Below are 24602 nucleotides of genomic sequence, written 5' to 3' on the forward strand. Positions count from 1 at the left end.
GACAAGTACCACATAACTTTAGGCAGTCCGATGAGGGTGTTGCCCCCCTCTCCTCCGTATGCGGATTTATCGTTTTGTGGTCCGTGATCTACACAAATTATTTTGCCACCAGTCGTTCTCCCATTGTAGTCTAACACTCTTTCTTGACTACTCATTCCTCCAAATTTTCCACCCTGGACAATAGCCTGCTTACCCTCCCCCCGTACCGTAAATACGTATCAGTGCCACTATCTTTCGGTCGTTCACGTGCTTTCACACCCTCTCTGTCAGTTTTTGTCCCTTACTCACCAGATCATTCTTTTAGTCACACAAATGCTTCCACATTCTCTAGGTGAGTCATTCAAGTGGTCTGGATTTTTTTTAATGCGACACACACAAACTATCTCGTTAAAATTCAAAACAAAAGATAGTCTTGTAAATATCAGCAACAAGTTTTCTTCTTTGATGGCTCTCTGGGATCAGGAATTTGTAAGAGTTCCATGGAGTTTGATCATGTGAAACCCCAAAGAAACTGTCACAGAACCCCAGGGTTCTGCGGCACAACAGTTGCAAAACCTGTGCACTAGAGCGTTTTCTGCCCTTGACCTTGCTCTGGGTAGTTGGTATTGTGCTCCAGTGAATTGGTTGCCCCATGTACCAGAAATAATTTGAACCATATCTGGTTCAAATCCAGAGTCAGGAATTCTACTTTTACACATCCGAGCTTCTTTATATAGTGTCAAAATATTATTCGTAATCTTGAAGATTAGTCAGGAAGTTCGACAAAGGTTCACTTGCCTGTTTCTTCAATAGATTGCCCCACTACCAAAACTGTACTTTCACTGCTTTCCGAGTATTATTTGTTTTTCTTATTGAAAATCTTTGGATTAGACATTAATAATTATTCAAATACCTTAGCGGAAACTGAAGATTGAAATGTTATAGAGTGCAATGAAAAATTTATTAAATCACAATATATCCGAAAGGTAAAAAAAATCATTCTTATTTAATCTTAATTTTTCAAAACAAAGCAGGGTGGGGGGAACCATTATATAAACACCACTCTTATAACAAAATACATATAAATAACCTGTGTATATTGTATATACAAATGCATGAGTTATTAATAGTTTTATCACAATCGGATCAAACTAAGATTGTGTGAATATAGTACAATAATGAACACAAATTCAAATGCACAAAATATCTTTTTGGTGATGGTACACGTATAATTCTATAAATTTCTGTCTTTGGGCTTCTTGTATGGGTAGTCTATATACTCAAAAATATCCCTCTCAGAACTAACAGGCAATGGTTCACCAGGAGTACCTAGAACATAAATTGAAGAAATAATTTAGAAACTGCTAATTTCAAACCGAACTTGCATCAAGGAGTGTCTTTAAAACACTGAAATTTTGTGGTAGACAAAGTTTACTCAAATAGCAAACACAAATGTTTGCTATTTGAGCACCTCTAACAAATTTTGTGAGGGAAGTTCAGCCTTGCCAATATTTCATGATTATACAATTCAAAGCACCATTCCATCTTGTGCGTACAAGCTTGAGTCCTGTATATACGACACGAATGGCGATTTTATCCCCCTCCGTCAATGTTTTCCTTATGTCGGCGCCTCTGCTTTACATTAACCCTTTAAGTGTCATTGACAAGATATCTTGCACCCTGAAAAGCCTCTTATTTTAGATTTGACACACACACAAGCCCAGATATTTTTAAAGTTTATTTCTCACAATATGAAACACCCTCCTCTTACTTTGCACCTGCTGAAAATCGGAATGAATTCATAAATTTTTTTTAATTGATTAATCGAATGTGACTGACATTTTTCAAAAGTATATATTAGCTGATGCTATAAAAATATATTCTATTTATTTCACTCCCCTATTCGCTAGATGGAAACAAATATAGGAATAGATTAACACTAGACTAACAGATGGGGTCATTTTGACAGAAAAGCTACTTTGACATGCGATTTCATCCAAAAGGTTTATTTCACGCTTCATGACTTTTCTCATCTTGTTAAAGCTCTTACATTTTTAAAATATAAATGCTCTAGGTTTCTTAGTTTAGTGGTAGTCAAGTTCTACTTAGAATGACAGTAGTTGTTATTTCAACCACTTTAGAGATACTTAACTAAAATGGTTGCAAAACACATGGCGAAATAAAGTTTTCTTAAGCGAATATTAATACTGAGGGAACAGATGTCTTGTCATGGGGTTTGCTTTTCCCAGTACCCATTTTGTACCATTTAATGGTACATTTTGAAAAAGCTTGTGGTCGTACTTTATTCAATTCATTTAGTGTTTCTCTGGATCTTTGCACTTTTACTGCATTGCATTCACTGACACAATGTTGCAAAATGAAAGGAATCTTCATCTTTTTTATTTATTTTATCCATGGACAGGGAACGAGAATATTCTTATCATTTTTTGTTTCTTCACGCTAGAAATTCACTAGGCCCAGAAGTCGTCAAAGATCCTAGCCTTGGGGTCCTGCTGGATGATGTAGGGGAACCATTATTTTCTTACATATCAGGCTTTCAACTGAGCAAAAAAATAATTCTACAGTTGGTAAGCAGAGAAAATCTAGGTTTTGAGTGTCGTGCACACACAAAATTGAAATCACAGACAAAGGGAACTAATGCCAGAAACCATGCAATTTTATTACTCTACCAACGAGTTTCGTTGGTGTTTTTGACATAATTTATAAGACACGTAAACAGTTTAGTCAAACAAGTCAAATTAATTTACAAAATTTTCAAAATTTTTTTAATCAAATTTCAATTGTTCAATTTTCAATCAAGTTGATTAACTCAATTAAAATTTTCAACTGCGATCAACAATTGATCGATTAAGGACCTGATTAATTGGATCAGCCCGATAAAAGATACTGCATTTTGAAGCGGGCTTAGTGATTTCTGCTGTACTGCTTAGAGGGTTAAGGCTAGTCTGAAAATTTTGTTGATAGGTTTACATTTTTATGTGCTTTGGTGATATGCATATAAATTATATATATATTGAATTTAGATTATGAGTGTAATGAACTACAACCACACGAACCTCTGCTACCTAAAGGACGAATGCAATACTCGTTGATGGTAAAACCTTGCTCCAGCGCATGTGCTCTCATTTTTTGGTTGAACAGGTTACTACCTGTAAAATATAAAACTGCGCAGAAATACTGGTCATGAGGGAACAGCCTGCGATATGAAAAAAACAAAAGTATTAAAACGTATGAGCAGAAAGTAATTACAAATCTGAAAGAAAGCATGACCAACGAGAGTCTTCAATTAAGATTACACAGAAAAACTTTTTTTTTCTATTACATCACATCTCATAAACATTCCACAAGAAACTTTCTACCAAATCTGTACACACTAGAAACTGTGTGCATAAATATGCAGCCGTAACACATTTATAATGCCAGAGATATGATTAATATGTAGCCCTAGCACAGCGGTTCTCAACTGTCTGTCAGACCAGACACGACCCAGGCTCTGTTCCTCCTGGGATATAAGCGCTAGTTCTCTGCTCCGTGTACACTTCCCAGGGACTCCGTGGCCACTCGAGAATAACGAATAATAAAATAAATCAATAAATTTAAGAAAGAAAAAAAAAAGAGGCCTAGAGGGTACCGCCATATAAATAATATACGAAAAAGGGCTCCTCGAGTTAAACAGATCCTGTTCAAGAAGTGCTGCCATCTGTTTTCCCATACTAAAATGAAAGAGGCAAATATCAGAATTCTCATGTTTTTTGTGTATAGTGTTGAAAATCTGCTTGCTCTTTGTTGAGAGACTTTTTCAAATGGGAGAAACAAGCTGTCAACTTGCCTGATGTCAATCCGTCTGTAGGGATACCTTCTACTTTTTTCTTTTAAGTGGCACACACCCTGAAAAATGTTTGGAAAATTTTGTCTAATTTTATGAGGCAGAGATTACACTTGAAAAGTTTGATAAAAAATCTTTTGCAAAACTTAACAAAAAAAAACCAATAAACTTATTGATTACATTTGCTCAAATGTAAGTGTATTAGTCCCATTCCATCTTTACAAAATCAGCCAGTTTAAAAATACAAACAACACTTTATTAATTAAGAAATGCTAAATACAGAGGGGGAAAAATTACCAAGACGCCAATTCACCCTCACCGGCGATCAAAACTTAATACGAAACATGCAGCATATGATAATAATAATGATAAATAAATATATACATAACAAAGTTAGTGAAAAAAAAGTTTCATCAAGAAAGTATATGATTACATGTAAACTTCCTATACAGAATATGAATTAATAAATTATGGTGGCCACAGGCATGTAGTGGTAATATTCTGATGTTAAAAAAAAAAGCAAACAGGTGTTCAACCATATGTATGCACATATACAGAAATTTTTTTTGAACTAATGAAAGAAATAATTTGGGAATTCATGAAAGAAAATACTTCTAGAATAAATGAAAGAAATAATTCCAGAACAAATTGATGAAAACTCAGAATTACTGAGAGAAGTCATTTTATAGAATTTTTGAAACAAATAATTTCAGAATTAGTGAAAAAAATAACTTATAAATCAATGAGAGAGAAATAATTTTGTAATTTCTGATAGAAATTATTTCACAATAAATAAAAAATCAGTTGCATGATTATTGAAAGAAATGATTTCAAGATATATTGAGAAGGAAAATAGTTTCAGAATTATCGAAATAAATAAAAAATAATTCAAAGTGATTTTAAATGAAGTTAATCTCAGAATAAATTAATGCAATCACTAATTTATCAAAAAAAATTTCAGAATTATTGTAAAAATTATTTGAGAACTGATCAAAATTGATAATTAATAAAATAAATAATTTTAGTATAAATGAAAACCTTCAATTATTTTTGTCCCTAATTAACTTGGGGCAACCCACATTGGCCCCTTCTATATTAAGATGTGAATAAATTATATAAGTTGGTAGATCACTGTGTCTGAAAGGTCGAAGACCTCTGCTCTAATAGCTCATACTGTTTAATCCTGTTCTGCTAAGTAAACAGTGTTTTAGTAAGTGGGGATGTACATGACGAGACATTCAGGAACATGTAAAAAATAACCAGCACTGAGAGTCAGAATGATTAAAATAATAAGTGGGAAATATTTAATATTGCACAATATACAAGGGAAGAATACAAGCCTCTCATTTGTTGAAGGTGTGCATGCATTTCTAGAGGTAAGAAATGTATGCCTCTCGAGGATAACTAGGGGAACACTTAAAGTGGTGAGCACATTTCCAGGAGACCATGAAAGGTACTACCAGGGTTTGAAAGGCTACGAGAGCATCAACTGCATGACACTCTACACTGGAAGTTAAAATGGCAAATTCTCAAATTGTATTTTTGTAAGCATCATGTTGAACAGTCAGTTTTTATTGTTGTCCTTGCTGGAGAGCAAGCAATTTTATAAATGGCAGCCCAGCTTGAATTCTTGCTACAAAGTTGGAAAACAAACTTCAGCTCACCATTAATGTGCCACCTGTGGGACATTGAGCCCAATCCCTCACAATGTGAGCCTATCATGATACTCACACATCTCAACATTGCAAAAACTAATTGTGTATGTAAATATTAATTGTATCATAATTTTAAATTTATAATTGCATTATTATTATGTAATTATTACTTCACTAGACAACAAAACTCAAAAGTTATAATAAAAATTAATCTGTTTCATAAAAATGTTGCAAGGAAAAAAAATTACCATGTATTTTGAATCACCACAAGATAAAGTCTCTTGAAGGAGGCCTACATCTTCTAATCCCTTCACAACATCTTTCAAATAATGAGGCTGTAAAGGCAAATTCATAAAATAAGAAGAATGGAAGAATCATATACACCATACATAGCAATAATTTTTACATATAAAAATGCCCATCCTGTACAGCTATAATTTTCGAGCCCATGTAATAGATAAAACAAACAAAACTTACCTTATTTTCATCAGTTGAGGTGTAATCCTTGCGAGTCAGAAGAATATCTACATCTCCACTTTCCATAACCCCTTCATAAAAGAATCAAAAAAAAATTTAGCTAAAAATTCCCACAACAATGAAATTATGTGCAAAAGCCCACATGAATATCCTATTGGGGGGCTATTCAAGTACTACGTCAGCAGATTTTGGCCATTTTTGACATTTCACCCTATCAGCAAAATTTTGTCACCTATATATATATATATATATATACAAGTATATATATATATATATATATATATGCACCCACCTCCTACAGCATATTGGGATCAAAAGCTGTATCTCAAAGCCTACAGTATATTGGGCATAGGGGCACTTCACCCCCCCCCCCACCCCACAAATAAATATATGTCACTGCCAAAGCCAGAAATTCGCAACGGGGAAGGCCACTTCATGAATTGGCCAATTTCATTACATATTGACCCGGCCAGTTCGCAAAGTGTTGGTAATCCCTGGCCAAAGTTTGATAGCAAAAGACATGATTCTGAATAATTGTCAAAAGTTGGTATATATATATATATATATATACATTTTTTTCTCTCTCTCTCTCTCCCCCCCATCACGGTGAAATGGTTATTTTAAACCAGCCGTTTTAGTAATTTCGGGGTAATTCCTTCCTATTTAGATATCAACGAGAATAATTTCCTGGAATTATCGTGGTCTTGACTACAGCATAAGGTTTGCCAACACCACGCTTGGTCAAGTTTTTCCGGAGAATAGTAAATAAATATGTAAAGTAAAGATGCCATTAAAAATATTTTTATAAAGTGTTTGATGACCAAATCATAATTCACATCCCCCGTCCTGAAAAGTCAGAAAATCTAACCCCCCCCCCTCCCTCAATGCTGACATAATGGCTGATTGCTAGCAAATGTTTAAAAAAATTACCTCGCCTATAGCTTCCGCACACTGTGACAACATATTTCTTACTCATTGAATGAACTTCTTTTGAAATTATGGCCTAATCGAAAGAAAAAATCAGGAACATTAATAAAATATTTATTGCAGATAAAGCTGCACAGTGATAAGGACACAACACTTGCAGAAAATGAACCACAAAAGCTAGCTTAACGCTGAAGACAAAACACATAAGAGATAAATTAAACTTGCTCCAGTACTCTAGAGGAAAGACAGAGACTTTACAGAAACATTTCTAATGAGTGATATTCACGATGTCTGTGTGACTATAGTCCTCCAAGCATGAGATGAGATTTGGCTACATCATCTCAGATGCTCAGATGATTCTATTTTTTTCCAGAAGAAGCAACCAAATGTGAATCACTATCAGTTGCTGATAAGTGATTCTCAATGCACAATCCCTTTACCTTAAAGAAGAGAACAGAATCACCCGAAAAAATCTGACGTAGCAAAGTCTCATTTTGTGCTTGAAGGCCAATTGTGTTGCTGCACAGCTTAAATGATATCTTAATGTGTAATTGATTACAGATAAATTATCTTACACAAAGGTCCCCCTCCCCCCACAAGAAAGAGATGTTGTTTTTATGTTGAAGTGCTCAAATCGACAATCCACTGAGCAGAAAAATTCATTTTGAGAAAATAAAACTCATTGATCAGGTAACAAATAAAATTTTTTGTTCCAAATTACCTCAATTTTTTCCACTTCTTCTCTTGGAATCTTCTTCTCAAAGTCTTCAAAATACCTATAAATTTGATATTTATGAGTTGATGTTTTGAATGAAAATAATGTAAACCTGTAATTAACCAGGGGTCTTTGGGAAGATTTAAAGGGAATGTAGGAGATTGAATGAGAAGATAAATTTTCATGATATTATTGTGAAAATATTCTGCAAAGGGATCTGTGGCCTTCATCTTATTGGCATAACCAATATATGAGACACATAAGGTTAAGAACCCCCTGTTCTGAATACATAAATCATTCAATTTCACACATTCACTCAGACAGAGGCATTCGAGTGTTTTAGATCTGTAGACGGTTGGTGCAATCATTATATAGTAGATTTTCATTTATGAATCAATTATGGGGGGGAGTTCCAATGTCATTGCACTCATAAATACGTTACAACATTGAGTAATTCATAAACAGTATAAATTGAATTAAAAATAAGTATTCAACTATTCAGTATTCAAGCATAGACAGATTGAAAAATAACTCAGATTCCAATGTCATATTGAAAAGCAACACACACACACACATGCCGTGCAGGCACTGAAAGGACATGTCAACTCTCCAACAGTGATGATCAATAATCTTTCAATTTAATGAATGTATTTTGATCTTCAATATCAACATGCCAACCTATGTTTTGTAATACAATCAACATTCTATATCATGATACCCTCTATAACAATATTTTTCTCTAGTCTTGGCACACCTCTTATAGTATTATTTAATTCTATAACTATAATGATACTTTTCTCTGGTCCCTTGAGCATCATTCAATGAATTTCACTGAACTACGTACTGAAATATTTATAGGTACATAATTTTTTTTCTTCAAAATCAATAATTTTCAGTAAATGCTTTATAGTGTGAATGCACAAAATTTTATCGTTTGCATTTCATATTTTTCCCAGAATTACTCTAATTTGCTGTATAATATCTAAATGACTTCTTTGAGGGTGAATATTAATGAAAAATACTGATTACAATCATACTTGTTTTTGATTGGTGCTGTTAGCGCTGAGGTCTTTCTTGCATACTCATAATTAAGCATGTATAATGTACATTCCCAATTGGCTCTCAAAATATGATACAAAACACATGGGTTAATGTGATATGCGCACATATTGTACATATATTAACCCCCAAGTGTCATATCAGTGAGCTGCAAACTTTTTTCAGAGCAGGCAGAAAAAACATTGATTTATAAATTGGAATTTTTATGCTTAGAAATAAAGTAGTGGAATGTGTTGTATAATTTAAACATCGTCCAAAATCATTGGAGTTCCACTGGCTTCCACTGATTAAACAATCAGACCACCGAGAAAATAGTGTGGTGGTCCATGGGAACAGTAGCAAAAAACATTGCGCTCTTCTCCCCATGGTGATAGATTGATCGCGGAAAAAACTCCTACGGGAGAATCACCAATCCGCAGTGGATTTTTTATGGCTTTTTGCACCCCGTTGGTGGTATATCACTCTTCTGAATGCTAATGTATTTAGAAAGATTAATTATTATTATTTAGAACAGATTTCGTTTAGCGGACCAGTCTTGATGTCTGTGGACCAGTAGGTTTTCGTATACATTTTAAATTTTTTTAAATTCTAATGCTGCTTTGAAGACTGCCACTGTTTGCAAATGAGAGACAATTGTTTATTCTTTATGACTGCCAAAAACTAAATAAGTATACTTTGATAACTTTATGCATATTTATTGCATGTGTGTTTAATTTTTTTGCATATGCAAAAGTTTTTAAATCAATTTCTATTTAAATTCTCACAATTATGTTTCCTGTATACAAAAAAAAAGAGCTTCCCCTTAAATGATTTTTTTCTTAAGCACTGAAATTGAAAATTTCTGTAGCATTATTTTGAAATATGTGGTGGGATGGATAGAACCTCTAAGAGGGCCGTAGTTTGCCCATCACTACCTTATATCATATTTTTAGAGCAGAGGTTCTCAATCTTTTTGACTCATGAAGCTCTTTTTAGTATATAATTTGTATGGCGGAGCCCCATGGGCAATTTTTTCATTCATTTATTTGAATTTAAAGATCAATTTTACTTTTCTGGAGTGGCCGCGGAGCATAGGTTGAGAATCACTATTTTAGAGTAATGGAATATTTTTATAATAGCTTTGGGGGCCAGATTTGTTCATGTACCACAGCTTTTTGCATCCGGGGGTTTTATAGCATATATCTTTCTCACATGAATAATCCATGCATACTGATCAGACCAATACAGGCTGTCATTGAGAGGGTAGACACAGCTTCTTGATCTGGTGTCTTGGAAAGTTCAAACATATATTTTCGGAGCTATGTGCATAATGATCATGGTCAAATTCATAAACTTACTTCAATCCAATCTGCTGATGATGATTCAATAGTTCTTGATGCTTTCTCAGATCTATAAAAGAAACGTCTTTTATAATTATAATTTTTTATATTATAAATACCTGAGAGACAGAGAAACCTAACTCCAATCCAATTTTTGCATTTACACTCATTGCCATAAAAATTTGCGCACCAAGAAATAATTGTGGGATCGAAACGAAAGTTGGCCTGAATGTACATGTCAGGCAGATATGCAAATGATTAGAAATGCAGCGTGATTGCGCATTGCGTAATGCCACTAGAGGGCATTGAACTTTGTTCTCCTTGGAGTATAAAACAGGTAAGCAGAGCTTGCTGGAGTGTATTTAATCGTTTGCAAAGGAAATGCTGAGGTAGACATGCCGTTACGCCGCCGTCGAAGACCATATGAGCAGTTGTCAGAGTTTGATAGGGGAAGAATCATCGGGATGATGGAAGCGTGGTCAGCTCGGCGAGTAGCTTGTCAACTAGGCCGTTCTGATTTTACTGTGAGGAGGTGTCGGGACCAGTGGACAGAAGAGACGGCATTTACACGGCGACCAGGTTCAGGACGCCCTCGACAGACCAGTCGTCGAGAAGACAGTCACATCATCCGAAACGCACGCATAGAGCCAACTGCCTCATTGGCCGCTATCCAGACACAGGCAGCAGCTTCACTACGGGCCCCTGTGTCTTCTCGAACCATCGCAAGGCGCCTGGCTGAAGGACATCTGGTATCGCGGCGCCCATTACGTGTGCTGCCAATGACACCCACCCACCAACGCCTCCGTTTGGAGTGGTGTCGAGCACGACAGGATTGGACTGCAACGGAATGGAACCAGGTCGTCTTCAGCGATGAATCGAGATTCAACTTGAGCAGTGATGACAATCGTGTTCGTGTGTGGAAGCCCCGTGGTGAACGCTTCAATCCTGCCTTCGCTTTACAGCGACACACCGCTCCCACAGCTGGTGTCATGGTATGGGGTGCCATTGCTTACGATACACGGTCACCCCTAATATTGATCCAGAGCACAATGACAGCCCAGCGGTACGTCCATAACATCCTTCAGCCACATGTGTTGCCACTCATGGCAGGGCTCCCAGGAGAAATTTTTCAACAAGACAATGCTAGGCCACACACAGCAAGGATGTCACAAGACTGCCTCCGCCACATTACCATCCTTCCATGGCCTGCTCTATCCCCAGATTTGTCACCAATCGAGCATATCTGGGATCATTTGGGACGGCAAGTTGGACACCCTATGAGGTTGGTCGAACTAGAGGCGCATTTACAGCAACTGTGGAACGAGATGTCTCAGGACATCATACGGAACTTGTATGCCTCAATGCTCGCTCGTACCGCATCGTGCATTCGCGCTAGAGGGGGTCCAACAGAGTACTAAAACTTCTGTTCATCTGTACTTTTTTCTGCAATAAATGATCCTTTATCTTGGATTTTCTAATTACTTACTTATATCAACGTAGTACTTACATGTGCAAAATTTCGTTTCATTTTGACGACTTCTTCTGGGTGCGTAAATTTTTATGGCAATGACTGTATAAAGCATTTTATATTGAATTATAATTATCATCATGAAACATTGGATATCACTGTCTCATGCTGCGGAAAGAATCAAATTATCGTAACTCCCATTGAGCCTAAAAGTAGAGGAGAATGATAACGTATAGGCTTTCTCTGGGAGAGAAAACCCATTCTCTGGAATTTTTTGCGGTTCCCCATTCTCAAAAAATCCGAGAAAAATTCCAGGGAAATCGGGAAAATTATGGTTGTGACACATTAATACTGAAAATGAAATATAAAGTAGTTAATGAAAAAAACCATCATTGGGAATATTTGTTGAAAATTTAATTAATCTTCTATACCTATAGTGTAACATTGCTTGGGAAAGAGATGCGGAAGGGGAGAAAGAATAGATTGAAAAAAAGAAAACCGTGGAGGGAGGGGGGGGTCTTTCAGTTTGTGTAAACCATACTACATCCAGAGATAGTTTAATCCCACACTGCCCTACCATGAAATCTTAATACTATTTTGGGGAAGTGGAAACAGGAGAGATGAACGAAAGAGATAACATCTGAAAAAAGGGCATGGTGGTGTGATTTCTAAATGTGTAATGGGGGTATCAATAGCTATCCGAATTATTGTGTGTGGAGTGCGTTCATTTCTGAAAAAGACGAAAGCTCTCTGCTATTCTAAAGTCAAACATGCTTTATACCTAATATATTTTCCTCACCCTTGTCATGGAGAATAATTGTGTAATATCTCCCCAACCAGTCTTGTCTAATCACCTGATAGTGATTGGGGGGGGGGGGGGGAGGGAGTTTTATGGCTTTATGTTGCCCACTTTGGCGGGAAAACTTGTTCCCAACTGACTCCGTTTTTTAAGCTATCCTACAAGAAAATAAAAGAGCGATTGCAGAAAGAAGCGTGGGGGTTCCTTTTTTTTACTTTTAAGTGGGATGACTATCAGCCTTTCAATCTGAATGAATTTAAATGCCAAAAAAACCAGTGATGTAGAATTTGGGGGGGGGGGGAATCACTTTGTACAGTTGAAGCTACAAATCTCATTTAGACCCAGAATTTTTGAAATATTAATCAATAAGTTATAAAATTTGGGGTTCGCGTCATGAAAACGTTGTGTAATTGAAGTTGTGTGGCACGTAAATGAAATACTTCAACTTTAAAAAGTATAAAGAGTAACCGAGGCCTAAAATAATGTCGTATAAGAAGAAGAAGTCATGGTAATGGGGTTTCACTGCAAATAAGTAATTTTGGGAATTCCAGAGAATTCTCTGGAAATACGATTTCCTGTTCTCAAGGGCTTCAAAATGTTGGGAATTTGGAAATCCTAATATCGTGGCTCTCCTGTATAACCAGATTTTGGCTCCTTTGACTATCTGGTGTAGACATCATTGCTATTATGATTATACAAGTGACTTTTGATTTGCTTATTACATTAATACAATAGGACTCGAATGTGTTGGACAAAATTCACAGAACTTCCTGAAGGACTCTACTTTTTGTCAGCAGAAATTAAAAAGTCTGCCTTTAGTTACAATATTCAATGTTATTCTTTTTTCATTTTCATAATTTACACAAGGGCTGTATACAAAATGGCCAAAACCATCACCTATCCATATATCCGGCATATTAAAATTTTCTAATGTTCTATTTTTTCCATGGCAAAACAATTTTTCGATCAAATTATTAATAATACAATATATTTGTTAGTTGGACTGCTGATTGTATTATTGTATATTACCTGCAATACTAGTAATCTTCTTATCCAAAAGCTTCTTTGCTGCAGCAGGGCTGAGTAAGAAACCAAAAGTATAAAATACAGACAATGACTATATGAGTGTAAAATTTCTCAGGAATCACAGTACAAGTGAACTTGGTTAATTCAAATTTTTAGATAATTTTAATTCTAAGAATTTCCATTGAGTTTTCCCATTCAATTTAATGTTAAAATTACCTGTTTGATTTTTTTCCCTCATGTTTTGGATTATTCCACATTTGATTCAGGTATGTCATTAGTAAAATGTTTCTTTTCTCTGAATTCCTGCATAACATTTTTATGCATCTGTGGTCTTTTTTTGTTGTGGCTGTGAGAAACAACACTTTTGCTATCAGTACCACATACATGGGTCTTTCACTCTCCACAAGAAACTGCAGTTTTTACTGGACTTCATTAGCACCTGCCAATTGCAGATGCAAAGGCTACTCAGAAGATAAGAAAGTTTGTGTGAGAGTATGTGGATCTCCCCATAGACAGAATGTTTAAAAGCTGAAGTGCTGAAATCCTAGTTACTTGTTTGGTGGTAAAAAATACAAATTCACAAATGAAATAATTTTCGTGATTGTTTACTTTTTATACAAACACTAGTTACAACAACAAGAAAACAAGGCAATAGTAAGCGATAGCATTCAGTCATACAATATATTTTTATTGTTTTTACAGTTTCTGATTTGTTTTAGTGAAAAATATTTATCCTGCATTGATGAATAGCATAATTCAAACTTTTTTTGCTGTGTCCTTGAGCTTCGAATTGACCAAGTTCAACTATATAAACGTAACATAACTTTTAAACATTAACTTATAAGAGCATATGGAGGAGGAGAAAAACTAACCCTATTCCTGAAACTTTTGTGAGTAGATTGATGGTTGCATTATCGTCATCTGCTCTTATCTTTGATAAGAAAGGGGAAAAAACATGAGCTTAGTTCTACAGAAAGAAGAAAATCAAGTTCAATACAATAAATACAAATCAATACAATTATTGATGCAGTACAGTATAACCTTGATAACTTGACTACCTCAGCAACTCAATATTTATAACTGCTGTGGTTGTCACAATACTAAATTTATTGAAGGGGGTGGGACCTCTCTACTTTGACATAAAGTGGCTAAACATTCCTTAAGTTGACTACAATTTGTACTGCGTTATCACTAAGTTCTTGAAATTGATCAGGCATTGGCCAGTTAATAAATTTTCATAACGGCGTGTATTTCAATATTTTTTATTTCATTTTTTTCCATCGATCAGATTCTCCCTCACACATTAGGATAGGGTCACTTGTTTGGAATGAAAAACCTCGACCTGTGGACTACTAAAATCAAATAATAGGTATGAATGATATCTGAAATGTTTGAGTGAGTGATGGTTGCATAAGTTAGATAAAAATTTTCATGTTAAAAAAATTAGTTCTTATTTTTGAAAATAGCAGTGCTTATTTACAAATACAGTATAACCTTGCTATAACTATACTCTGCGAACCAAGGAAAAAATACTGTTGTCGAGAGATTATCGTTATATCGAGAGGCAACATTAACATCACATGCCATCAAATTTATGCTGTGGATGGCATCTCTCCTAAATCTGCATTGTTAGTATAATCAGAAAATGAGCTCAAATGTATGTATCCGTCTTGTAAAAAACCATAATTAATTACTTGATTAATGAAATTCATTCAAATGCATTACTCCTGTAGAACAGCATTGCAGTTTTGTGTCTTATAAAGAAATGGGCAATACCAACAGCTTCATCTACATTTTCAGTGATCATGTGTTGCAAAATACCAAAGTTATTGGATGCTCTTGGAATAGAAATGAGGGTCGAAATAAAACAACTTTGTGATACATCTGTAAAACAAAGAATGACTAAGAGGGATAGATGGCTTTTTCTCAGCCCAAGATATCGAAGAAACATATATTTTCTGGATATTATGCTGAGGCGAACTCTGAAAGAAAAGTCATCTTGTCTCTGCCAGGACTCAAACCCATGCTCTTTTGCATACCGGTCAAGCATGCTACCACCTACAAGATGACTTTTCTTTCTGAGTTCACCTAAGCATAATATCTGGAAAACATCTGTTTCCTCGATATCATAAGCTGACAAGAAGCAGTCTATCTCTTTCTCTACCATCCTACCTCTGGAGGTGATTTCCTGAAATTGAGATAGGCTAATAATGCCTTTACTTCAGCGCATGAAATAAGGAAGGCAGAGTGGTGTCTCAAGTGGAGTAGATGGCAGCATTCTTGCTCTGTATGCAAGTGGGCCTGGGTTTGAGTCCTGGCGAAAACAATACAACTTTTCTTTCTGGGTTCACCTCAGCATAATATTCAGAAAATACCCATTTCTTTCAAAAATGACCAAATTGGTTGAAAGTACAATACAGATATTTAGTGTGTATTCCTACCTACTTATGTTGAATTATAATTATTGCTTTTTATGCATTATTAGCTTTTTAAACTGATGTATATTTGATTATCTGGAAAATTTAATTTTCCCACATATGAGTAGGTATCTCTATTTCATTGGATAATCAAGGTTCTACTGTATAATTATAAGAAAAATAACTGAGTTACCGTTTCAAGTTTTTTCACTTTTCCAGTTGCCAAAAACTCATCGATTTTGTCAGCAATTTTCTTACCAACACCATCCTGAAAATACAAAAAAACATCTTAAACAACAGGAATTGAATTAAATATAAATATGCCGTAAATCGATAGACAGACTGACAAAAAATAACAAAACAATCAAATCATATTCCTGTGAAAAATGTATTTAAAATATAGAATTATATGCAAAATTTAATAATTAAATTGAATAATTACTAGTTTCTGTGCATCTTTCCCAGACTCCACTCTCGTTGGCAAATCAGTAAGGACAGATGCAGCTTTTCGATATGCATTGTATTTGAATATGTTTCGTTCAACATTGCGCTCATAATCAGCAATCTCTAGAAGAATGTTGAAATAATTATAATGAGATAGAACCTGAATTAATAATTTTCATTTTAACAGAGGCAAAAACAATCAATGAGCCCCCAGCCCTCTGTGCCTATTTTGGTTTTCAGCATCTTTGAATATAAGCATGGGTTAAGTAATTAAGCAGTAAGCTAAATTGCAACTTTATTTTATGTGAGTTCAAATAAATAAACAGTGCATCAAATAGTGCCTTAACCCTTAGGCGGCGGGAACAGTCAGACAAAAGCTGCTTTCAAAATGGCTGAGTTAAACAAAAATTTTTTACCTTCTTTTGACAGATATATGGCACTCTCAAATTCTGAAGCTTCATAGATGCAGTTATAAATCTCGAAACTGATGTCTTTGTTTACATACACAATTATGGCTTTCATCAGTTATTGACCCGTATGTTACGGGTTACCCCCAGTTACGGCTTATGGCACCCGGTGCCAGATCATGGCTGGATTTAATGACATTATTTGATGGGGCCTTAGACTATTGAAGGTAATGGGGGGGGGGGACTGTTATATGTCCAACTCTTCATACAGACAGTGAAAATTGCATGAAATGGAACGTCAAGAGACAAAAATATTTCGTTGTAGACAGATGTCTATTTTATAAAGGTGCAAATCAAAGCATTAATCATTGAAAAGACTATATTTCGATTCCATTTAAAACAGGTTTCCACCTCATATAGTGTCAGCCTCAGAATTCACCATACATCCAACTTTAGCTGTCCTTTGTTAATTACTAATTGCCACTGTGAGAGGTAACAAAATTCTAAACTTTCTACTTCTATGTTTTAAAATTTGATCTTTGAGCAATTTCTGCAAAAATAACAGTTCAAGATTTTTGAGGTCCTAGGCTGCAGCCTGTCTAGCTTTTAGGGAAATCTGGCACTGTGCCTACTCATTTATGCGCTTCACTGTGATGCTCGCTTAGAGACAATTTTCAGAGCTCTGGTGACGCAGTGTTCTCGCTTATGGAACACCCAGAACACTGACAAAATCAAAGCGGCAAGTGCAATCTTTACAAAATTATACCTGTGTACCACTTTAGACCTAAGTAGACAGCCTACAACTTTTTTGTTGAAGCTCCAACTTTGAAGGGTAGTGCGCAGTAATGGGTTAAGAGCATGCCCCTCCCCCACCAAGAAGGGATAGACCGTGCGGCCATGTTGGGCAGCGCTCTAGGAGGGGTGCCAAATAGAGTTGAAAGGGTGAAAAATGCTTTGTCGACCAACAGAAAAACCGTGCTCAGTAGCACCAAAAATAGGTTCCGCATGTAGAGATTTTTTTTTTCCTCGAGGGCGCCCGTTTGCCAAATCATCGCCAAAAAAAGGGATCACATTATACTATAGCTGTTACCATTTTAAATTCGGGCCCTGTTTCAATCATATGAGCCAGGTTTTCTCTGGTCATGTGGTCCCTTTCAACACTCGCTGGGGCTCTCCTTCCACTTGATTTCCACTTATAACCCCCATTAGAATATCTCAGGGCAGCAAGTGGGACACATGGCCCTGCGTTGAGGATCACTGAATGAGTATAAATCACATTATAACTCTTTTGAATGCCTGCAAACACAATCAAAAACTTAGTTAATGAAGATGTAAAAATGATAATTGATTTAATATTAGAGAAACAGTGAAGTATATTTGAGTATTAAAGTAAATTATTAGTAATATAAATGTAATTTGATATAATAGATAAACTGTATTCCTTACCGAGTAAAAAATCACATATATCGCTGTTAGGACCGGATGGATTTTTGCGTTTTGTTGCCATAATAAATTCAAAAACGCTTTAATGCGTATGTTTTAGAGAAATTCATCATAAACGAATTTTGAAAAAAACAAATGTAAACAAAGGTGCTGTTGCCACAATTTTTCTACCACTCAGATAAAATTATTTAAAAAAAATTATCTAAAGTTGACTTTTTTTGGAAAAAGAACTTTATTTCACAATCAATAATTACTTTTCTCAATGATCATTATCGATTATTTTTTTTAAAATTCAGCAAGAACTATTGATTATTTCTATATTTTCCAAGAAGCAAGATCAAGGATGTCCCGTTTTCATTAATAAAAAATATGGTCATGTTATTCTATATGTTAATGTATGCTCCTTGGGAGCTGGAAGACACGTCTCTCTCTCAAAGGCGTCATATTATGTAAACATGGAGATTTTCAAGAGTGGTTTGAAGTCAGTTCTCGGTGGACCTCAAGATGCTCATCAACCCACGGGCGCCGAAACGGTAATTATTTTATCATTTAACGCCCATAGTGTTCAATAAGATCAATTAATTCTCTACCTATTACACGCTGTAAAGAAATATTTCCCATTTAATTGACATATACCGGTAATTCGGTTTCCATACTGAATGTAAAATATTCCTTTTATATTGACTGTGTATAATTCATAATTTTGTGAAAAAAAAAAACCTTTCATATTTGACTAAAAATCAATTCTAATTCCTCGCTGTATCAAAAAAATAAATATATATATTTCCCATTAAATGTGTCACTGGTGTTAAACTTCTTGTGCTAATCAAAATTCAAAGTATTTACTTTATAAAAGTGATTTTTAACTGAGTGTACAATCTTGAGGCTGGGGCTGAAAAATGTTCTGTTGTACTAGCTATTGATTTTGTTGTAAGCTCAGAGGCGCGTTTATGGTTTTGTCCCCCCGTCTCCCATTCTAGTCTAATTTTCTTGATGGCTTTTTCTTTGAATTCGTCACCCTGTACTATAACCCATTTCCAACTCCTACAAGTACACCCATGCCACTAAGTCATGCTTTTGGTCACTCCCATGCTCGCACACTCTATAAGTCACTCTTTTAGTTATTCACGTGCTTGCACGCACCCTAGCTTGTTGCGAGCTGAATAGTGCGACATATTTTGATTAAAAATAGAAACTATGTGTGCGAAATTAAAAAAAAATTTAACATTGACGTAGTGCAGCACATTACATTTTAATTATGAAGCTTCAAAAAATTAATCCAACACAAATATAAAAATATAGTTTAAAAACATTTAATCTGTGACCTATCATTATATAGGAATTCAATTAAAACAAAAAAGAAACTCACATTACGGAAAGAATCGTATTAAAAGCCGCTTAAATAAAAATTATAATAAAAACTAGGATAATCTCACCAAAAGCATTTCTAAATACAATAAATAAAATAAAAACCACACTCGCGTACCATCAACCCCTGCACCTGGGATCACCCTATAACAGGAAAACTTAAAGGTCTATTCTGTTTTATCACATTTTTAAATTGAATTTCAAAGCAGTCTGGGTTGGTCCGGCTGGGAAAAGCTGGACCTCTGTGTACCGTTAAAGTTCTTGCCAAGACGTGTGTGATACTTCTAGATTTGGAGCAATCTGACAGATGTTATTTTCTGATTGGTCAGTAGGAATCGTGTGCCATTTCTGGAATTTCGTCCAAATGGGGGAACGAGACAGAAGAGAAAATGTTTATAGCATGACAACAGTCACCAAGTGAAAAAATACAACAGGTCGGTATATGATGAACTTCTAAAGGCTTTCGCCGAAAATTAGAAGTAAAGGCAGGGTTCAGTCAAAAGAGAGCAAAAAAAAAAAAAAAAGTGTTCAATTCTATGATTCGCTAAAAGGAATTAAAAATACTTATATGGGAGAAACATTTTTACAACAAGGTCACTGTTTTGGTCATGCGCACTCTCTCGGCCACTCTTGCACTTGTAAACTCTAGGTCACTTTTTTGGTCACCTACTGACCCAATTGGTCCCTGTCTGGTCAGAGATGGATTTATTGAGAGATTTACAAATTTTGCCATCCTTAATTTTATTAATTTTCTTGGTCACTCATTCCTCAAATTTGCTGTCTCTGAACCTGCCACCCTGGACTATAGCCAGCTGAGTCCCTATAAATATGTCACTGTGTGAGCTGCGAAATGTTCGGTTATACAAGCTGTTGATTTCATGGATGTTGCATTGTCCATTCGAAGGAGTGGGAGAGTATAAATTGAGGTTTAGTAGGTGTGCGAGAATTTAATTCCCAGTTCATGGAGGGGGGGGGGGGTGTGTGGCCTAATTGAAGGTTTACCATTGAGGTATATGTACTTTATAGTAGGGGCACACAACCTGCGGCCCACAGGCTTAGTGTGGCTAGCGAAGTGGTTCCATCTAGATCTAGCCCATCAAATTTGTTCTAAGAAAAGTATAAATACACAGAAGGCAGGGCAGGGCCATAACTAGAATTTTTTCTGCCTGGGGCAAACATGATTTAGCTGCCCCCACAACCTGAGAATTAGATAATTTTAAAACAGTGTTTTTTTGTTCCCACCTAAAATTGCTGCCCCCCCCCCTAAATTTTGCTGCCCTGGACAGATAGTTCTTCACACATGAGATGAAACTTGGCTAGGGCATGTCATGTTACATTGAGGGATTCTATAATTTTCTAAGGCAAGCCAAACATAAAAGCTCAGTTGCTGACAAGCCATTCTCAATGTGCAATATTATTTTACTTAAAATAATTGAATATTATATTTATATTACGGAAAATGTTACAGTATATAATATTATATACTGTAATATTTTCATGTACGGAAATAAATTGAAATTTAATCCTCTGGCATGATATGGCCAAGTCTCTACTTGTGATAGGAGGATTATAAGTTCAGCAGTAGTCATATCATATATTTGGCCTGTAGGCTGAAAATGTTTTGCTACCCTGCTCTAGAGAGGCATTTCTCCAACCTTTTCATCACCCTTGCAAAACCGCTGAAATAACATCCATGTTTTGTGTAGAACCCTTATAGGACTACAGCAATTGTTCTTTTCTCAATCTGAGACTTTGATGTTTTCTCTTTAGCCTATCTGAATTACGTTTATGCCACTTTTCTCCCTCCCCCAAAGTATAGTTAGTGCCCATTGTAGTTTTTAAGCTTCTGTAAAACTGGAAACAATGATGGAAGCGATTATGTGAACAATAATGGATGTTATTAGTTAGAAAATCAGCTTTGATCACAAAAGAACTTTTCTTTTATAATTTCTCCACGCTGTAAAGTTAACCGTAGAACTTGTACAGCGCTTCATTGTTTTCTGTTAATATCTAAGTGAATTTCCAAGTACATTGAAAAGTGCTGGGGGGGGGGGTGATAATGATAATATCTATAGATTAAATGGGAAACTATATAAGGAAAAAATGTTTCTGCTAAAGCTAATAGATTGTTAGCAATATTTTATGTATATTCCAATGAAAATTTCTGAGAGAACGTGGTCGACTATATCCAAATTAATAAGAAAAATCATCAATAAAAAGTGACTAGGTGCAGAAACAAAAGTACACTTTTTGGCTATTATTTTGGGAGCCTCATGAAGAAGAAAAAAGCGTTGGGGGGGAGAGGTCTCTTGCTAATGTGTGTGATTTTTCTTTGCATCATCCTAACCATGTGTACTTATGAGATGAAAAAGGAAATAAAAACCTTCAGTCTCACAAATTGAGTTACTCAATGGATGATAAATGCATCTTTTATCAGGCTGAATTATTTCCTTTATCATCTGAAGTGTAGACCTAAGACAGTTATTGAACATGTGTTACTGTCAAGACGAGCTGTCATCAAATAGATGCAGCTGGCATTTTTTTCCCATAAATTTATTGTGTATGTCATTCTATGTTTCTTCTTTCTCACAGCTGTTGGCTATCAATGAGTGCATATGTTTTCCCCTTTTTTTGAATCTTCATTGAAATTTATTTCTTCATTCAACTTAATTTTTCATATTAGGATCAAAACAATTTTCATATTCTTAATGTAAATATGTTGGTTTTATCAAATTATTATTGTAAGAGGAGTATGTAATTTTTTATATTTGAGGTAGTCACAGTTGATATGTTTGAAATTTCTTGTTTGCAGGAATGATTTTAAAAACTAGTTATGTGTATTTTTTGTAGGTTGAGAAACTTGTGGAAAGAGTTCTCACATCCACTCTTCTTGATGATCGAAGGGATGCATGTCGTGCCCTCAAAGCTTTATCAAAGGTAAATTTTGTCACAGGAGTTAAGTTCTAATATAATGTTCTAAGATGAGATTTGTAAATTTTTTTCTTAAAAAATCGTTCAGTAGTGAATATACCAAAGTACGAATGAAAAAAAGTATTTAATTTGTGCGCAGATTTCAGTGAAAGTAGTTATGAAACATGTTTTAATTAGCTGCAGTGTGGACATGGAGAGATTTCATGATGCCAAAACTTGTGATCAATCCCAGCAACAGCATAGTGGTGATCAGTTCAACTTTTTTCTGTGGTCTTTTTTTTTTTAATTTGAGGCCAGATTACAAGCCTACCCTTAAAAAACAGTCTTGTCACATTGATCAATCACATCCACAATTAAATAAACCACTAGTTTGTGAAACACTTAACTGACGATTTCTTACTTACAAATTTAAAGCAGCACCTCCTGAAAATATAGTATGTGTAACACTAGGTATACACATTACACCTGGTATCTTCAACCCGTTGCTCACAAGCACCTAAAGTGCTCGATGCTTATGATCATTAGATACATTAGATTTCATGTTCGCGAGCACTTGATCAACGTTCCTATTAAATACCTTGTACAAATTACATTCAAGGACTGAAATTCTAATTTCATGATGTCAAACTTGCCGTAAGAGTACTACTTTTTTGAAGATTGGGCACAACCAGTGCTCGCGACTAGAAAAAGGTTGAAGACCTCTGCACTACACTGTTGATTTCTCTATTAAAATGCAATAAGTCGTTGTGATGTACCACAGTCCGCTGCTTCCTTTACAACTGAAATGCCTTTGAATGGCTACATTTTCTTTTATAATAGCTTATTGTTTTATTGCACCAATGTCAATTATATTTTTTCACAATTCTAATTCTATGAATTACAATAAATTATTGTTCTCTACAGAAATTCCGTGTTGAGGTTGGAACACGTGCAATGGATGCCTTGGTTCAAGTGTTGGAACAAGATCATACTGATAATGAAATAGTGGGCTATGCTTTAGAAGCTATTTGTAATGTGATTAGCGGTGTTCAGGGTGACGATGGTAAGATTTTATTACTTGCTCCTCATATTGCATCATTTGAGCACTCAAGTCTATTTATATATATATATATATAGCTTTGCACAGATATATATATATATGTATTGCTACACGGTGATAAAAATGTTCATATTTAATTTTTAAACACAATTTAAATTTTTATTGATGATCTAGCATTCTTTATACCAGGGGTTCTTAACCTTTTCAAACCACAACCCAAAATCAGCTTCGCGACCCATGAAACTTTTTTTTTGAAAATTAGTGAAACTGGTGATGCAGTAATAATACATAATAATCATTGCAATAAAATGCAATAGGTCTTTGTGATGTACTCCAATTAAATCTACCACAGTCTGCTGCTTCCTTTACAACTGAAATGCTTTTCAATGGCTACAATTTATAACAGGACTAAGTGAATTTGTACAACCCATCTAGGAAGCCACTGCGAATGAACATTGGGTCGTGACATAGCTCAGGAATCCTTTGCTGTAAGTGGATTGGTATGACCCTCCCAGAAGCTCTTTCTCATGAAGTTTGGGTCATGATCCATAGCTCAAGAATCCATGGCTGTATCGATTCGTAGGGCCGTTCTCGGAACCACCTGCAAATCAAGTTTCGGTCGGGACCCATGGATCAGAGCACCCGGCTGTGAATGGATTAGAACTGTTTGGATTCAGACAGCAACACATCCTGAAAGTCAATGTGGCCCGTAGGTTAAGAACCCCTGTATTATACAGCCAATGCTCGCTATAATGACTGGTACAATAGGTCCTAAATATTTTCCTATATCCACCATGTTGATTTTTATCCAATACAACAACCAGTAAAAGTCATTTATTCCATTACAGTGACTGAACTAAGCTAAGCTCCCGTTCTTTTTTTTGCAAAGAAATGAACAAAATCTGTGATTGAGTGTGTAACACATTGACTTTTGATGTTTAAAGAAAGGCATGAAACATAATGTTTTAAAGATAAAACGTTAGTATTTCTACAGTACTTCTACTTCCATAAAAGTCTGTGCTATCACTAGCATTTAGCTAGTGTCATCACTTGAAACTTTGCTTACCATTTCATTTTGTCACATGAGGGCTCATTCCCACTTCCCATGAGGTGGAGTTTTGTATCTTTTTCTAAATTTTATTGGACAATTTTGCTTAATTTTGAATGGGGGAATGCACAGGCAAGTAAGCAATGATTTTACTGCATGTAGTAAAGAATAAATGTAGGTTTAAGCCATATGCAGTATTTTGTAAGTAAACTATATATTTTTATGTTATATGTT

The 24602-nt window shown here is 35.3% G+C and overlaps 2 protein-coding genes across 2 annotated transcripts in view; one reads left to right on the top strand and one right to left on the bottom strand.

Moving 5' to 3' along the window:
• Positions 1-967: 967 nt before the first annotated feature.
• LOC149079585 (DNA polymerase beta-like) lies at positions 968-18132 on the bottom strand. Its single transcript, XM_089240195.1, has 13 exons — positions 17986-18132; positions 16131-16255; positions 15882-15956; positions 14144-14202; positions 13275-13324; positions 9997-10048; positions 7607-7661; positions 6889-6961; positions 5959-6029; positions 5730-5816; positions 3830-3888; positions 3057-3196; positions 968-1308 (listed from the first exon to the last, which is right to left on the bottom strand). Exons 1-13 carry the CDS (start codon positions 18044-18046, stop codon positions 1214-1216), a joined length of 1002 nt encoding a protein of 333 aa, XP_089096321.1. The 5' UTR covers positions 18047-18132; the 3' UTR covers positions 968-1213.
• Positions 18133-18380: 248 nt separating this feature from the next.
• p115 (General vesicular transport factor p115) overlaps positions 18381-24602 on the top strand; it is a 38034-nt gene continuing 31812 nt past the window's right edge. The window contains exons 1-3 of the mRNA XM_089240196.1: positions 18381-18515; positions 22201-22287; positions 23185-23323. Of these exons, the coding sequence (XP_089096322.1) occupies positions 18438-18515; positions 22201-22287; positions 23185-23323 (304 nt within the window). The 5' untranslated portion in view covers positions 18381-18437. The remainder of the gene's footprint in view (positions 18516-22200; positions 22288-23184; positions 23324-24602) is intronic.

Source organism: Pholcus phalangioides, unplaced genomic scaffold (genome assembly GCF_987345545.1).
Source record: "Pholcus phalangioides strain wild (caught in Gottingen) unplaced genomic scaffold, Ppha-v1.0 ptg000012l_1, whole genome shotgun sequence".
NCBI lineage: Eukaryota > Metazoa > Arthropoda > Arachnida > Araneae > Pholcidae > Pholcus > Pholcus phalangioides.